This window comes from Pleurotus ostreatus, assembly GCF_014466165.1.
Source record: "Pleurotus ostreatus strain PC9 chromosome Unknown scaffold_7, whole genome shotgun sequence".
NCBI lineage: Eukaryota > Fungi > Basidiomycota > Agaricomycetes > Agaricales > Pleurotaceae > Pleurotus > Pleurotus ostreatus.
Window position 1 is genome coordinate 1,763,249 of NW_023503162.1, and position 15,606 is coordinate 1,778,854.

At 49.9% G+C, this 15,606-nt stretch overlaps 7 protein-coding genes across 7 annotated transcripts; 3 read left to right on the plus strand and 4 right to left on the minus strand.

Moving 5' to 3' along the window:
• Window positions 1-113: 113 nt before the first annotated feature.
• Window positions 114-2,859, plus strand: PC9H_009829 (uncharacterized protein; the record flags this gene model as incomplete). Its single annotated transcript, XM_036779327.1, has 8 exons — window positions 114-800; window positions 855-1,010; window positions 1,067-1,674; window positions 1,726-1,996; window positions 2,066-2,141; window positions 2,195-2,349; window positions 2,405-2,576; window positions 2,624-2,859. 8 exons carry the CDS (start codon window positions 114-116, stop codon window positions 2,857-2,859), a joined length of 2,361 nt encoding a protein of 786 aa, XP_036628716.1.
• Window positions 2,860-3,020: 161 nt separating this feature from the next.
• Window positions 3,021-5,458, minus strand: PC9H_009830 (uncharacterized protein; the record flags this gene model as incomplete). The annotated part of the gene is made up of 9 exons (XM_036779328.1): window positions 3,021-3,175; window positions 3,229-3,266; window positions 3,317-3,549; window positions 3,606-3,796; window positions 3,852-4,440; window positions 4,505-4,806; window positions 4,856-4,884; window positions 4,941-5,181; window positions 5,227-5,458. The coding sequence occupies 9 exons, from the start codon at window positions 5,456-5,458 to the stop codon at window positions 3,021-3,023; spliced, it is 2,010 nt and encodes a 669-aa protein (XP_036628717.1).
• Window positions 5,459-5,658: 200 nt separating this feature from the next.
• COX11 (Cytochrome c oxidase assembly protein cox11, mitochondrial) lies at window positions 5,659-6,506 on the minus strand (the record flags this gene model as incomplete). The annotated part of the gene is made up of 4 exons (XM_036779329.1): window positions 5,659-5,791; window positions 5,848-6,014; window positions 6,072-6,389; window positions 6,444-6,506. 4 exons carry the CDS (start codon window positions 6,504-6,506, stop codon window positions 5,659-5,661), a joined length of 681 nt encoding a protein of 226 aa, XP_036628718.1.
• Window positions 6,507-6,941: 435 nt separating this feature from the next.
• PC9H_009832 (uncharacterized protein) lies at window positions 6,942-7,941 on the plus strand (the record flags this gene model as incomplete). Its single annotated transcript, XM_036779330.1, has 6 exons — window positions 6,942-7,072; window positions 7,163-7,239; window positions 7,319-7,392; window positions 7,437-7,645; window positions 7,696-7,799; window positions 7,856-7,941. 6 exons carry the CDS (start codon window positions 6,942-6,944, stop codon window positions 7,939-7,941), a joined length of 681 nt encoding a protein of 226 aa, XP_036628719.1.
• Window positions 7,942-8,098: 157 nt separating this feature from the next.
• On the minus strand, window positions 8,099-10,078 carry PC9H_009833 (uncharacterized protein; the record flags this gene model as incomplete). The annotated part of the gene is made up of 6 exons (XM_036779331.1): window positions 8,099-8,260; window positions 8,312-8,487; window positions 8,538-9,142; window positions 9,295-9,434; window positions 9,493-9,954; window positions 10,013-10,078. 6 exons carry the CDS (start codon window positions 10,076-10,078, stop codon window positions 8,099-8,101), a joined length of 1,611 nt encoding a protein of 536 aa, XP_036628720.1.
• A 183-nt stretch (window positions 10,079-10,261) lies between these two features.
• Window positions 10,262-13,209, plus strand: PC9H_009834 (uncharacterized protein; the record flags this gene model as incomplete). The annotated part of the gene is made up of 2 exons (XM_036779332.1): window positions 10,262-11,170; window positions 11,224-13,209. The coding sequence occupies 2 exons, from the start codon at window positions 10,262-10,264 to the stop codon at window positions 13,207-13,209; spliced, it is 2,895 nt and encodes a 964-aa protein (XP_036628721.1).
• Window positions 13,210-13,536: 327 nt separating this feature from the next.
• PC9H_009835 (uncharacterized protein) lies at window positions 13,537-15,370 on the minus strand (the record flags this gene model as incomplete). Its single annotated transcript, XM_036779333.1, has 17 exons — window positions 13,537-13,563; window positions 13,614-13,697; window positions 13,748-13,774; window positions 13,831-13,882; window positions 13,945-13,994; window positions 14,044-14,083; window positions 14,146-14,214; window positions 14,271-14,396; window positions 14,452-14,505; window positions 14,556-14,579; window positions 14,632-14,666; window positions 14,713-14,742; window positions 14,793-14,898; window positions 14,950-14,990; window positions 15,046-15,125; window positions 15,221-15,255; window positions 15,306-15,370. 17 exons carry the CDS (start codon window positions 15,368-15,370, stop codon window positions 13,537-13,539), a joined length of 945 nt encoding a protein of 314 aa, XP_036628722.1.
• Window positions 15,371-15,606: the final 236 nt, after the last annotated feature.

Below are 15,606 nucleotides of genomic sequence, written 5' to 3' on the forward strand. Positions count from 1 at the left end.
GGTGATTCTCCTATGAACTCCTGTGTGATTCGACGATCACGTGCAAGAAGGCGCATCGCTGTTCGACTGTTGCACTTTCGCCGTCAGTGCACGTCCAAGCAGCCATCGCAGAAATGGCGTTGAAGTTCGAAACTATGTATCAAAATCTATACGACGATCTCAACGATCCAGGGTGTATCCTGTACAGGACGCGCCTACTCAAGGACCTGAAGTCTGCGGCTCTCAAGCCCTTTATGGCGGCTCAACCCATCGGGGCATCTGCAGAATACTCGAAAGATGGGTATCTGTCCACGCTCGCCCTCGTCACAAAGATTCTGGAGGGGTCGCCTGAAGCAAAGGGCAAATGGGGATGCCTAATTGTCGAGTTCCCCGCCTCAGGAGGACGGAAAGGCGATCGACCCGATAGCCCAAACAGCCAAGATGACTCGCTCCTCCAAAAGATGTTCCAGCAGCAGACCAGCAATATCTACGCCTTTGACATCGCGCCCCTCGCAATGTCGTTGTTCGGCGATCACAATCTCCGTATATCCAACGGCATCGACATTCAGTCCGCTTTCCCCAAAATCGTCGATCGCAACCCGCTTAAAATCATTCACGATATCGTTGACAGCCGATTTCGCGTCTTTGACGAGAACATCAAATCTGTATTTCGTCACAGCAACGTTTCCGATGACTCGGCAAACATGCACAACGACCTTATCCTCCGCGCGTGGATCTCTAGGACGATAGTTGATATTGAATCGGCTTCTACCACATTCGACAAGGTCCCCAAAGTCAACCTAGCTAATTTCCCCGATGCAGTGAGTTAGTAGCCTACGTTGCAGCGGCGTCGCCGACTAATATCACGCCCTCAGACTCTCCATTTTCTCATGAAACGAGAGAAGGATGCCCTCAGGCTCGAGCAGCAGAAGCCTTCCCAGACCAACCACCGTTTCCAAAACACAAGGGACGGTAAGGGTAACTACATCGCTCGCGCGTCAACTTACAAGGGGAAATTTCAACGCGGACAAGTCAGTCGGCCATTCATGCTGGTGATCGTCTTGCTAATATTGATATGTCGGAACAGGAAATTGAAGTCACGATTACGACTGGCTCTGGGGCGAACTACGTTCTGACTGGTACTACCGCGCGCGTCGACGGGCAGTCAGCAAGGATGGTGACGGACGAGTCCCTGAATAGCCGTAACATCACGAACATCGTTTCGGTTGGACGCGACGAACCAACCCTTGCCCAGCGCCAACGGGCGAATACCTTGCTTCGAATTCTCCAGGGCGAGGTCGGGCTAATCGACAACAACCCGTGGATTCAAAATATCTTCTTCTACAACGGCTCCGCGCTTGTCTGGCCTCCGGATTGGCATCCTCCTTCGAGCAAGCAAGCCCCATCCAATTGTAACCTGGACCGCTTAAATTTGAATCCGTCGCAAAATACTGCCATTCAAGCCATGCTTTCGACATCATCGAAAGACCATATAGTCATTATACAGGGGCCACCTGGCACGGGCAAGACGAGTGTCATCGCCAACTATGTGAAGACTGCCATCCATTCTGGTTATCGTGGATTGTGGCTTGTTGCCCAGTCCAATGTTGCAGTCAAGAATATCGCAGAGAAACTTATCTCATATGAGTTCACCGATTTCCGGCTACTTGTATCCAGGGAATTCCGATATGAATGGTAGGCTTCTTCCATGAAAGATGTTCAACATGGTGGCTTACTTTACTTCAGGCATGAGCATCTCTATCAGAAGATTCAACCACATGTTATACAGTCTGATGAATTCACAGAGTATTTGGGGGTCCGCCTCAAGGGTGTTCAAGTCATCTTATGCACCCTTAGCATGCTCTCAAACAAACATATCAGCAGATTTACATCATCTGTACCGCTTCAGACCCTTGTGGTTGATGAAGCAAGTCAGATTGAAGTTGGGGATTATGTCTCTACTTTTGCCAAATCCCTGGTTTGCGTAAAGTTTGTTTCATTGGTGATGACAAACAATGTAAGTCTTTTAACTCATACTGGTTATCATCATTAGCTTATTTGTTCATTAGTGCCACCATTTGGTCAGGAGGAGATAGAGTCACTTCAAAGTATCTTTGAAGTAAGCCATCTACGTGAGAAGACATATCTATTGGATACACAATGTAAGATCTTGATATTGAAACTATATGCTGCCTACTAATGAATATGAACTCAGACCGAATGCCACCACAGGCAGGAGATTTTATCTCTGCGGCTGTTTATGATAATCTACTGAAGTCCAACCCACTTCATCCAATATCTGGTGATACTTCAAGCTGTGCTTTCATTCATGTGGATGGTCGGGAGAGTTTTTCCAATAAAAGCTTTCAGGTATTTGCCTCAGTTTCATTTGCCTGTCTTCATGTATGCTAATATATATATTCAGAATGATGCAGAGATGAAGCTGGTTTTAAAGCTGGCTTCTCAGCTTGAGGAGAAGAGACTAAGCTACAGAATTGTTACACCTTATGAGTCTCAGCGGAATCTGATAGAGACTAAAATGCAAGAGAATGAGATGCAATGGGAGGATAAATGCTTCAATGTAGATTCATTTCAAGGTAAGCTTTGATTGATTATATTTGTCATCTTGCTTATTATCTTATAGGCAATGAGGACGATTATATCATCATCTCACTGGTTCGTACCAGTGAGCTAGGCTTTCTCAAAAGCCTTCGACGTACAAATGTCATGCTTACTCGCTTCCGCCGCAAAATGTATATTGTCACACTTAAGGAGTTCATCAAGAAAGCAGGTGCTTCTTGCCTTGTTGGCAGGCTTGTTGAACATATGGGTGAGGAAGCTTGGTTGACTGAGAAAGATGTGGAGTTGGGAAACATTTAGATGAAGTTTTGGTATTTTCTGTTCTTGCTATCTTTTGCTATGCCCTTTGCTATTGCTCTGATTTGTTACATACTGCTATTGCTTTCACTCTCATGTATTACTCTTTACTATTACCAAAAAAATCATAAAATCACTTAAACATACAAGCAATACTATAACTTCTATAAATGACTAATGAGTTGATGCTCAGGCTCAAACAGTAATTTCATATCATGAAGCGAATCAGTAACTGCAGTTTGAAAAAGGGCTGTTGAAGTTAAAGGACTAGCATACTTAGATTCAATACCAAATTTGATTTGATCAGCTGCTGCAAGGTCTAAATGCACAATTAGCTTTAAGCAGAGAGTGAAGCAAAATAAAAATCCCTACAATTTATCCCATATCCATCATTGTACTGAGCACCAAAGCTGAATAATGATGATAAGTGTCAGGTAACATTAATAAGAGTCAAACTCACCCTGTTCCTCGAAAGAGATAACCAGCACTTAAGCCACTTGTACTGAGTTTCCAAGTAGTCGAGCGCTGGAATACGTTGTCCGAGAATAATTCTGATTGTTCCCCCTCAGCCGGTTTGAGGAGAAGCTGTAGACCCATGAGATGTCTATCTATTCCCCGACCAGTCGCAGCCTCACGCGTGAGTGACGTGTGGGCCACTATAGCTCTGTGGAGCAAGGTCGCGCATTGGGAAGGCTAAGGGAGAATATGTTGAGAACATAAGGAGGTACGGTCCGAAATGTTTCACGTACGGAGGATCTGGGATCCATCATTGCGAGTACCCAGGCCCGGCTTTCATTGGTGTGAGTTCGTATAGTTTCAGTGCGGCCGTGTTTGAACATCCGAGTGAGGGTAGTTTCGTAAGTCGCTGTAAATGAGCCGCGCGTGCGATACCAGGCGAGCTGCAAGGCTTGTTGGATAAATGCGTCGGGTGCCATTTGGGCTTGAAGATAGCAGTTAAAAAGTGACCACAAAGGGAGGAATCGTTGAACACCTACCAACAGTTTTGATCCAATCTGTACCGTAGTCGCGGAACCATAGCACGCTGTCGTCAGAATCTTCGATAATGAGCTTCGCTCGAGCAGCGGCGTCGTTGCACTCTTTCTCGATGTAGACATCGGTGTCCCAGTTCAAGCGCGACCAGCCGTTGGAATCGGTGGCATTGTCAAACCACGTACTTTCTATGTCGGAAGGGAGGGTATCGCTAAACATGCCTTGGTCTATATCTTGAACGATAGAGTATTCCCCGACTATACTGGGGACGAGGGCGTCGACAGGCGAGTGTTCGCCGGTAGCGCCAGCACGAGCAGATGGGTCGACTATTATGGTGTAAGCTTTGTCGAAGAAGCGATTAGAAACGTTAGTTGTGGTTGAGCGAATGGTATGGAGGTGGGCGTCTAGCTCTAGTTGGCCGGGGTGCGTCGGGTCGAAGGACGAGGATGCAGAACCGAGGGTTGGGGGAAGAACGTTGGGGGAACGACGAAGGGAGTGAGTAGTGTCATCGAGGCTGAGGCCTATCAGAGAATGGACAATTGATTCGTGAGTTCGTCTATTTTGTTCCGAGACGGACAATAAATGGGATAAATTCTATAATCGGAGGTGGAGGGGAGTCAGCAAGTATCCGTGTTCGTTACGATTAGGATCAACGAACGGCAGCCCATTTATCTCTCTCGTCGGCACTTAGGGCGCCAATACGGGGAGCCTTCTCGCCGCGCTGAAGCCGCTGCCTAGCATCTCGTACTACCGCGCGCAAATTCTGCTCAAGGGCTGAGACCGGCAGCAATTCCCGGTCTACGAATGCTTCCACAAGGTAGAACCAGTTGTGCACAGTTACGATGATACATCGTGTTGCAGCCGAGGATGGTGGCGGCGGCGGGGCTAAGACATCGCGCTGCGGCCGAGGGATTCGACAGACGTTGAAGACGCGGGCAATGTTCTCTCGCAGCCATATCCCTAAAGCGTGTTGGTGTATGAGACACTTATTTCAATGTTACCAGCGCACCTGTTCGCGTATTATCTGAGCTCCCTGTGCTAGTAAGTTCGAGGTTAGGACACGGTAGAAACCGAATAGAGTATGAAAGACTTACGCCGCAATAGTATCTTTATATTGGAGCGTTCTATGAACGAGCCACGCTGCACGACGGACCTGCCAAGGGGTGATACCAGTGCCATTGGTCCCATTGATTTGTGGTTGGGGTATACCCTTGTCGTGGGCGAAAACAAGCCACCAGTTGGAGTTTACAACAAGCGGTGCCCGCCATTCCATATAGGCCTTGTCTAGCCAGAAATTATCGTCTAGCCAGTTATGTGGTGACTGTTTATCCAGCGCTTCGGTCGGTCAGCACGGGCAGGACAAGTATCGAAGTCACGTACCTAGTAATCGCTCCTGGCACACCGTCCCTATCCCGCGCTCGAACTCGTCAGCCCATTTTGTTCGTAGAGCCAGCGCGTCGTAGAACGGCTGACCACCCTTGGCCTCGTCTTCGAGGAGAAAGGGTTCTATGGATTTCAAGTACCGGTCGAGAGTTTTGCGTAATGGTGGAACTGGGAGCCGTGGTAGATTGTTGAAAGTCCCAGTCGACGCGACACCGGTCTTTGTGCGCATTTGTGTGGTTTGAGGGCTAGAGAGTACGCGACTGGCGCGCCGCAAGTTCTTCATCTTGATTGGCGATGGTCATGCTGGCAAGCGTTTGGCATAACTTTGAAGCTTTTCTTACTCACGGCCCTGATCAGCGCTTCGATCACACACATAATAATAGAGTCGCAAAGTTCAACGGAATCAATGGAATAAAGTATGCAGAGTAACTATTTGTTTTCTACAGATTCATTGGTGCCCTCATGTTTGGGCCCATGCTCATACTTGTCAAAACCCAGCGATTGCTGGACTACGTCCTCAGGAGCATCCGGTTCGAGGTGCCCTTGACGATTCCGACGCGCTCTGGACGATAGCCCATTTTCAATACATAGCCGTGACACAGAGAGGTGAGTACTAACCGAAAGAATGTGTAAGACAATACTACGTCGTCTACGTTTCGACATGCAGGATCATCAAGAATGTCTTTGTCTATGAAGAAGAGTAGTGGCATGTCAACTTCCTCTCCGGCGAGCAGCTTTTGCTCTTCGAAACAAAAACATTCTACTTTGGAGAAATAAGGCGCAACCTGAGCAATCACGCGTATTCAGGAGTTAGAACGTTTCGAGAAGCAGATAGTACCCACCCTATCAGGTGTGACGTTGTACGTAGCAATACCGATGATGTCTTGGTCGCTCGTATTCTTTGCACTATAAAACGCCAAACTCGACTCCCCGGGCAGGACGCTCACAAACTTCTGTTGAGGAGTAAAGGTCCAGGGGAGCGCCCCCGACTTATCCGCATTGAAATGGACTTTGATCCGTTTCGCACCATCGACGGGAACTAGGCGCGAGGACTCGAACCGTCCTGTCCCGACTTTTGGTGTACCAGCAAATCCGGTCGCTGCGCAAAACATTCGATACAGGGGGACAGCGGCATAGGTTACGCCGACTGCTGCGATGATCTACTCTTGTAGGTGAGTCTGGTAGAGAATTCTAATATGATTCGTAGGTCTTACCACAGCAGAAGTATACATCGCGAGCGTCCGGTTCTTGGCTTTGTACATTTCTTCTCTCGTCATACGAGGCCGCTTCGTGGAGGCCTTCCTTGTCCATTGTGATGCATGCGCGAAGGAAGGGGGCTTAGCAATGGGCGATCTGGCCTGCAGTGGTCGAAAAGATATATGTCTACATCTTATTGCGGTCCATTGCGAAGTGAACGCAGGAATGTTTTGTGCAGGGCGCCGACATTGCCTATTCTAAAGGTGACTTCAGCGAGAACCTCTCCATCAAATAACTAACGCGTACCAGCAACTGTCTTGTGCATTGAAGGGATGAGAGGAACGACATGATGTCCGACGTTCTGCCAGTGCGTGACTTGGAGTGTCACGGAGAAGTCACTTTACTCAAGCGCCCATTAAGTCGCCGGCCGGCGGCAACGGTATTCAAAACAGAGTGTGACTGCTCTGTGACCCTTGTAACGCAGACCTGCCGTAACTCACCTCCTCCACCAGAACATGTCTTCTGCTCAAGCGTCGTCCTCGAAGGCTCCCTCCATCGATGAGGTCGAGAAGCTGCTCAGCCGAGAAGCGTCAGCGTTTCAACGCGAAGTCGAGGTTGAGCGCATCCTCAAAGCGTTTAAGCTAAAGTCAGTGAACCAGTAACCTGTATAGTCGTACCTAGCTGACGGACCCACATATTCTACTGCTTTGCTCTTATGTTCTTGGATGATCAAAAGCCCGTATGAAATGCTAGATCTCAACGAGACCGCCACACCAGAAGACATCAAGAAGAAATACAGACAGCTATCATTATGTACGGTCAGGCTAGCTCAAAGATGCTCATTTCCTTCAATTCTCATCGTTCATCATTTTAACACTCCCGGTGCACCTAGTCATCCATCCGGATAAGACACCGCATGAACGTGCACCCGAAGCCTTCGATCTTTTGAAGAAGGTCATGAAGTTGGTTTACTCCACAAGTGCACCTTGGCTAACATATGGTATCTACAGGCTGAATCTGAGCTTTCGGATAAGGCGAAGCGTGAAGAATTGGATGCAGTCATCAATCAAGCCCGCATTCTCGTTCTGAAAGCCAACAACCTCCCCCCGAACACTGCCCCCAACGACCCACGTCTCGCTAGTCTTGACCCACCATTCAAGACACAATTTAGACAGCAGTCTAAGGACCTACTGATAGAAGAAGAAGTTAGAAGGAGAAAGTGAGTTCAGCGTTCAACTTGAGTGGACGGAAATGTGATTGTTTTCGAAGGGCGATCAAGATGAACCTGGCCAACGAAGGTTTGGAAGCTAGGAAGAAAGACGAGGAAGTCTCTGCCAAGAAGCGGAAAGCGGAGGACGACAAAGTATGGGAAGGTACGCATATACTATGTTCATTTACATATAGCGTCGCACCGCTGACTTCGCCCCAGATACAAGAGAGCAACGTGTAGATAGTTGGCGTAGTTTCTCCAACACTAAGAAGAAGAAAAAGACCAAAGTGACTCTCCTTGGCTGAACTAGCCGTCGCTTTACATATTCTTCATAGTTTGTCATATAGTCGTACAACGGGTGACATTATTAGACGGTTTCGTGTATCACCAATACATATGGGCATTTACTGAAGTGCCCGAGAGCTTAGAGAACGGGAGTGTGCGGGCTTACATAGCTCTCGCTCAGTCAGAATCGCTGATTTCAACGATGCCCAAGTGTTCGACGGCAGTGCTTTGGGAGCGCACAGGACTCGTTCCCATCCTGCGTCGAACGTGTCTCGGAGCCGACGGGGCATTCTCCTTCTCGTCTTCTTCGTCAGACTCAATCGTAATGATTTCTGATTGCTATTTATAACAATTAGGTCTCAGGCGACAAACGGTCAAGGAGAGACGTACATTGGGCGGTTGGCTAGATGGGGCAAGCGAGTGGCTGGCATGTCGGTCAACCTCATCGAAGGCCTCCAAATAGATAGGGTCTAGAGTATCCCCGAAGTCGGAACTCATGTCGGCCTTGCTGTCCTCGTATATAACAAAAGGAGTTTCGTGCACAACGTCTCGAGCCTTTCCCTTATCTGTGAGTACTTGTGAGTGTTTGAAAGACAACGTAGAAGAGTGATCGCACCTTTGCTTTGAGCGATATCAGTTCGAGGAGAATCACGAAGGCTGGCAGACCAAAGGGTGTGGCCTAGCATGTTCCCCTCGAAGTTATCGCTGACCAAAGTGGCCGCTGCACGGGTGGGAGTAAGGTGGAAGGAGGCTTGTATCGCTTTCGCATCCGAGGTTGATGCAGCCGTGGAGTTACTCGCAGAGGTGAAGTACGGGGACTCCATGGAACGGACAGGAGCAAGTGTTGACTTGGACGGGATGTCCGCGGGCTGACTCTGCGTGAGCTGAGCAAGAGTATCCTGGGTCGATTGCCTGGCACTGGGGAATATCGAGCCACCGCTGGTGTCCGAAATGGAAGTGCGTTGCCGCGAGCCGGGGAGCTTTCGCCGATGGGGAGGTTCATCGTCATTATTATTGTTGAGATTTGTCGAGGGACGCGCTGCGGGCGGCAGGTCTTTCGTGACGTCTCGAAGCGCGGGTCGAGGGTTCACGGGGACAGGCTGAGCACCGCCGAGACTAGCTCGGGCGGGGAGGGGGACGATAGGTCGAGTATTCGGGGGATGAGCAGCTCTAGCCATTTCGTCGTCTAGCTGAGGTGCTGGGGGTTGTGGGTCAGGTTGTCTGTAGGCGGTCAAAGAAAGTCAGTGTTTATATATGAAAGTGAGTGGCAAAGCAGCACAAAGGAATGGCACGGGCAGGTGATGACGCGGTGGCAAGAATGCAGGTGGAATAAAGGAACGGAATTAACATTGTGAGAAAGGGAGTGTACCAACCCCAGCCTGAATCGTAGACTCCGCGCTAGTATTTCGTCCCTCATCGCGTCGAGTTCGGCGTTAGAGTGTCCTAGTAGTGTCACGGTCGCTGGCTCGAGAAAGACTGTCCCCCCTCGCACGAGGGCATCCTTAAGTTGCAACTTGAAGGGATAGCGATTTAGTGATTGCGAAGGTCCTCGACAACGAAATCATTCCAACCTTGTATCCGAGAGTGGTTACGCCAAGTTCAAGCTCTGGTAGGGGGCGGTATTCAATAGCGGGGATGACTACGTGTCCGTCTGACAAGTGGAGCTTGAGCATAGAGCGTTTGTATTTTGGTATCCTCCCACCGACCTCCCCTATCCCATCGTCCTCAAGGGGGTCCCCTTCCTCGGTCTCCCCCGCAGCAGCTCGTTCAAGGCGCGACTCCAGGGTCTTCTGCAAGGACAATGCACTCAGACCGATTTCTTCTATTTGAACTATCTCAACCAAGATAGGGCGACCTGGGAGACGAGTTCCTTGCATCTCGCCTATGTCCGGCGGAAATCCAGTCCCTCTGACCATAGAATCACTAAGGCCAGAGAATAAGAGTTGATTCCGTATGCCATTAATGACCTCTGGCGTCGTTAGGGGTTGGGGGGCCTCTGATTGCAGCCATTCGTAGCAGTCTTCGAGCCAGACCTGCCAAAGAGCGTATCAGCAACGACGCGGGGACGGTGAAGCAGAAATATCGCAGTACAGGATCAACTTGGGGGCGCGGAAAGGTGGTTCGCAGCCAGTTGGTCACGGCAGGTGGCACGGGCATGGTGGCTGACAGAATTTGAATAATGGGTCGCGTGCTGTCGCGATTGTCGCGTTATTGACTTGTGTTTGTCTTGCAGGCCAACTCGCATGAGGTGCAAACACGTGACAACAAGCAGGCGCGTGTTGTTGTTGTGGTCGTCCGGTCGTGGCCTTGTCACTTTCTCTTCTTCACTTCCATGAACCAATGTCCTTTTCCTCAACTCCTCTAGGCCAAGGACGACGATTAGATCACAGCACTTTTCTCGGCAAGAATCTACATCAGCACAGAAGCGCGCCGAAGATCATCACCTCTCCGCCTCGCAGCCCAGAAAAGCTACACAACACCACAGTAAACGTCGCATCAGCCTTCCAGCAGGCCGCACTCCAGAGCGAAGCAATGAACCCGAACGACTCTTGGGCGTCGGGAGCGTCGGCTTCGTACCGAAACGTACCAAGAAGCACCAGCGTAGACTACGAGAAGGAGACCCAGAATACAAGCGCACGCCGACTAGCTGCACCCCCGAGGCGCAATAATGCATTGCCATCTCGTGCCACGAAACCCCTCTCCAAATCAGGTTCCATAAATTCCAACATCGTACCGGACTCACAACTTGACGAAGAACCCAGTCAACTCGAGAACCGATCATATCAGCGGGGGAAGAGCCCTATGGTGGATGCCATCAATGGGGTCTACCAGAAGGTTTCCTTTTATATGCGCGCTCGCTCTAACGAACCAGATAATTCCCTCGATCACTCCGGGAACGGGCCCCAGGAGGATGCAAGTTACAGCTACGACCAGGAGGAACAACAATTCCAGGCCTCGCAACCCACAAACGCTCGCAAATTGAACTCACACAGAAGACGAAATATCTCCGTCGACAACAAGGCATACAAACCCAGTCAATCGGATCTAGAACAGTCCGATTCAGACTTCGAGGATGACGGTCGTAAGCGGCGGAAGAAAGCGAAGAAGGGAGGGCCTCACGGAGGACCCTTAAACAGCCTCCCCGTTACTCAATACGACAAACGGAAGCGAAGAAAATCAAAGGGAGGCAAAGGTGGCACCGAGGCCGAAGGAGAGGGTAGTGCAGGCGAAGAGATGGACGACGAAGCGGTGAGCAAACTTCTGCTTCATTCACATGATTTTTTTATTCAGTGCTGCCAAAGTCGCAATCCAATTCTTCACATCGCACGTCTCAACCGCCGCGGGCGGCGGAAGAAGACTCTATTGACTATGCCGAACAAGGGCTTAAATCTATTCCTGAAGACGAAGAAGATGACGATCCTCAGGAAGCGAATTCCACCGATGTCCCGAAATCCCCTTCCACCGATCCCGTATCCCCTCAATCCCAATCCCGACACGCAAATTCGCGATCCAAGACACCCCAACCTCGGCAAGCACCTCCATCCTCGACGTTTTCCATCGGCGCCCTTTGCGGTAGGGGAGTAAACCGGCTCATTCACTACGCGCATTCGATATTCTTCCTCGGGGGTCAACTACTTGGACTGATCGTCAGGGCCTTCCTTACGAATGGACCTATCAGATATGTCTCCCTCGGTCTCGCTATGTGCGCCGTCTGGTACATATTGGGTTCGCCAACAACCAGCCTGCAGCATTATATCCTGGGTTGGGGCACATCGAGTGTCGCATCTCCTCCTCCGACGGCACCTCCCGCTGACTTCGCAGAGATTTCAGCTCGGCTGCAAGCAATAGAGTCTACGGTCTTCGCGCTTTCGACGTCACAGGATCGAGTGCGTGTCGATTTGGTCTCCGAAATCAAGTCACGCGACTCCCTCAACGACGAGATCAAGAAGGTCTTTGGCGATGTTGGAAGAGTCAACACTGAGGTCGGCAAACTCAAGTCCCAGATCGGCACAATGGACGGGCGGCTGGGTACCGTAGACGGCAGCGTCGGAACATTGAGCGTGCAGATTGGGAGTTTAGGGGGCGATTTGAGCAAGCTTGGGCGGCAGATTGGGTCACTGAGTGGGCAGATTTCGACTTTGGAAGGGCGGGTCGAAGCAGGTGGTAGCAAGGGCAAGGACGGTGTCAGTGTGGATTCTGGTGCCTTAGCTAATCTGAAGAAGGAAATTGGCTCTGTCAGTGAGCGGCTGGTCGCCTTCAGCAGTGTTGTGGACAGGCTGGATGGCCTGCGTAAAGAGTGGGAATCCGAGCGCAGTAAGAAAGACAGGGAAAAGGAAAAGACCGGGAATGAATCTCGTGTGCGCTTGCAAACGCTCGAGGACCGCATGGATACTATCGCAAAGAGCGTCGATGAGGCATTGGACCTTGGTCGTCAATCCCATGGCGAGACCAAACCCTGGTGGGCCAGCCTCCCGGGCAAGAAGACGGATTCCTCGATTGTCATCAAGACCACCGATGGACAGGATATATCTTCCCTCCTTTCCGACCTCGTCAGCTCCACCGTCATTGGGTACTTCGCGAAGGATATCCTAGGCAAGCCGGACTATGCTCTGTATTCTGGTGGCGCGCGCGTCATCCCCTCCCTCACTTCCCCCACCTACGAAATCAAGCCATCTACCCTCCGAGGATCCGTCGTTGGAATGATTACTGGTCAAGGATACGCTTCGGGTCGCCCCCCTGTCACTGGCCTTCACCCCGAAACTCATAATGGACATTGCTGGCCATTTGCTGGAACACACGGACAGCTTGGCGTCGCACTGGGTGCTCCCGTTTTCGTCAATGAAATTGTCATCGAACACGTACCAGGAGATGTAGCATTCGATTTGCGAAGTGCACCCCGAGATATGGAGGTTTGGGGAGTGGTTGAGGGGATGGATAACCTGAAACGTTTGGTTGCGTGGAGAGAGGAGCAGAGGCAGCTCAAAGAGACGGAGGGAGAGCAACAGGAACAAGAGCCATACCCACCAACACTACCTTCCCATCCACCCTACATCCGCCTGGCTAAGTTCTCGTACGACGTTCGCGCCCGCAACCACATCCAGGTTTTCCCAGTGTTGCCTGAAATTAAGGCACTGGGCATCGACTTCGGTGTCGTGGTCCTCATGGTGAAGAACAACTGGGGTATGGACGACTATACATGCATATACCGCATGCGTGTGCACGGCGACCGCCTCGGCGAAGTGCCTCCATTATATGACTCAAGACTCCCAGAATCCTCCGAGTCATAGCATTCATTTCTTTTTTATAATAAATTAACGACCACTCACGACTTCTCTTCCTCTCCTTAATTCTTAATCTTCTTTTTATTCTGTTTGCTTTCATATTTGTGCCATACATCGTGTGCTTTGCCACTTATATCCGACCCTCATTATATCCTCTCATCCATGCTCCAGCACTCCTTGAGTTGATATCGCAGCATCACCGCATCGTTGTCCGACTTAATCTTGTATTTGTCAGTATCGTTGCTAATATTTATTCAACGGGAAATGAAATGCAATAGACTTTATAAACACTCTTTCCGTTAGATCCTCGTCAAGTCTGCCCGTGTATCTTAGCTATAGATCAGCAAATTTGTCCGTAGCCTACGTACGCTTCAGTATCTAGATCATATCTAAGATGAAGGTGGAATTACCTCAACGAGTAGTTTGGCCGTTCCCGTTTCTCGAGCTGAGTGTCCGGCATCGGGCACGATGTGGAGGGTAAGTTCAGGGAATGCCTTCACCTTCGTTAGCCGGCTTGAAAAGGAACATAGGATAATGGATGTACCTTCTTCAAGGCATATGCCGTCGTGGCCTGGCGTGCATGGAGATCAGCTACCGCCGCATTTCTTCAATGAGATAAACACATACAGGACAGACTACGTCGTATCTTCCTTGAACAACTATAGTTGGGATATGACGGCTGAAGGGGGGGGAAGTACAGGTTAACAATGGAATGAGGAAGTGAAGAGTCATGATTCGTACATCTTGTCGATCTCTTGCTTCTCGAGCAGTTGTCCGTCACGCATGAATCCCTAGAATCAGGGTTAACAAAGTGATCATCCGATATCTGGGGTAGATCACCTCGTTGACGAAATAGTGGTTCTCTATACGAGCAAAGGCCCTATGAAGTTCGCGCGGTTGGTTAAATTGAGACCCCCACAACAGGGCACGAAAGCGACATACAATGCAAATTTATCATCTTCGCCACGGGCAACTTGTGCAAGATCGATGTGCAACTTAGAAGTCATCATCCTGCATAAAGAGAGCGCGATGAGGGTACACAAACCGACGATGTCATTGTTACTTACTCCCATTTAGACCAGGCTCTAGCCGCGATCAGCTGCGTTTGCTCGTCGACGGAATTGAGCTGCGCATGATATGCCAGCATCATGTCTTTCCTCTCCGGTTCAGGGATGGGTGCAACGAAGTCATCCCTCCAGAAGTTCACGTATTCAATTACTAGCCTCATTCTCGGACAGGGCGACGCACCATGCCTCGGGGAAGAGATGCCCAGCTCCATCTTGGTAGAAGAATTTGAGTTCACTGGAGAGAGTCAGAGTCGTAGAGTATGCATTGCCACGGGCGAGATGCACCTCTTCCTGAGTGTAAAGATCCCTCTAGATCGGAATAAATATAGGTGTGCGATCGCAGGGTACAGACAGCCCTTACCGGAGCACCAGACTCTTAACGCGATCAGGATGTGCCTAGACAATCTCAGTAGCAACGTGCAAGATTGGATATGTCGTTTACCTCTGCATATGCCAAGGACAAGGTAGACCCCTGTAAGAACAATATTAGCTTGCACACTCAGCATCAAACAAAGTACTCACCCAAGATCCACCGAAAACGTGCCATTTGTCTACCTTAAGCAATTCCCGAAGTTTCTCGATGTCTTTGACCAAGTCCCAGGTAGTGTTCTCCTCCAAGCATGCATGGCTACACGATTAAATGAACCAGTCGATAGAGAAGTCCCCCATTCGGACTTACGGCGTAGACTTCCCAGAACCTCTTTGGTCGAATAAAATGATCTAAAGCGCACCAATGAAACGGGTAATAATTCAGGAGATACGGTCATATACATACCTTGTATTTCTCAGGATTAAAGAACGAGCGATCCTTCGGATCCACGCCACCTCCAGGTCCACCTATCCGAGTTACTTCAGCTGACTTCGGACGCTGACATCATCCCACTTGCCGTGAAGGAACACAACTGATCGCGACTCAGTTTCCGTTTGAAAGGATTGAAAAAGCTACGCACCTGGGTTCCCTTCCTTGTTCCCACTCACCTCATAGCTGCAAAAGTTGTGTGAGGGTCAAATTGGTGCGATAGTCACCTGGCTTACTAGAGGGTGTGCAGATCGGAGACCTTGAGGGTACCAGTCTCGAATGGCTGAATGTCGGGATACATGGATGATTTCAATAGTTGCGAGAGGTAAGATCTGCCTGGGGACCTTGGTTTGATTGGTATCGGGTAACGGACGCGAACCCGGAGCATGAGACTGGCAAGCACACGATCCTTTATACCCAAATTAGGAAGGTGTACTATCGAGGCCGGCGCTATTCGTTAAGCGCTGTGGGTTTGTCGGACTCGGAAGTCGCGCGATGATTGGCTGACAAGTCAATTAATTATCAGGACATGCACAA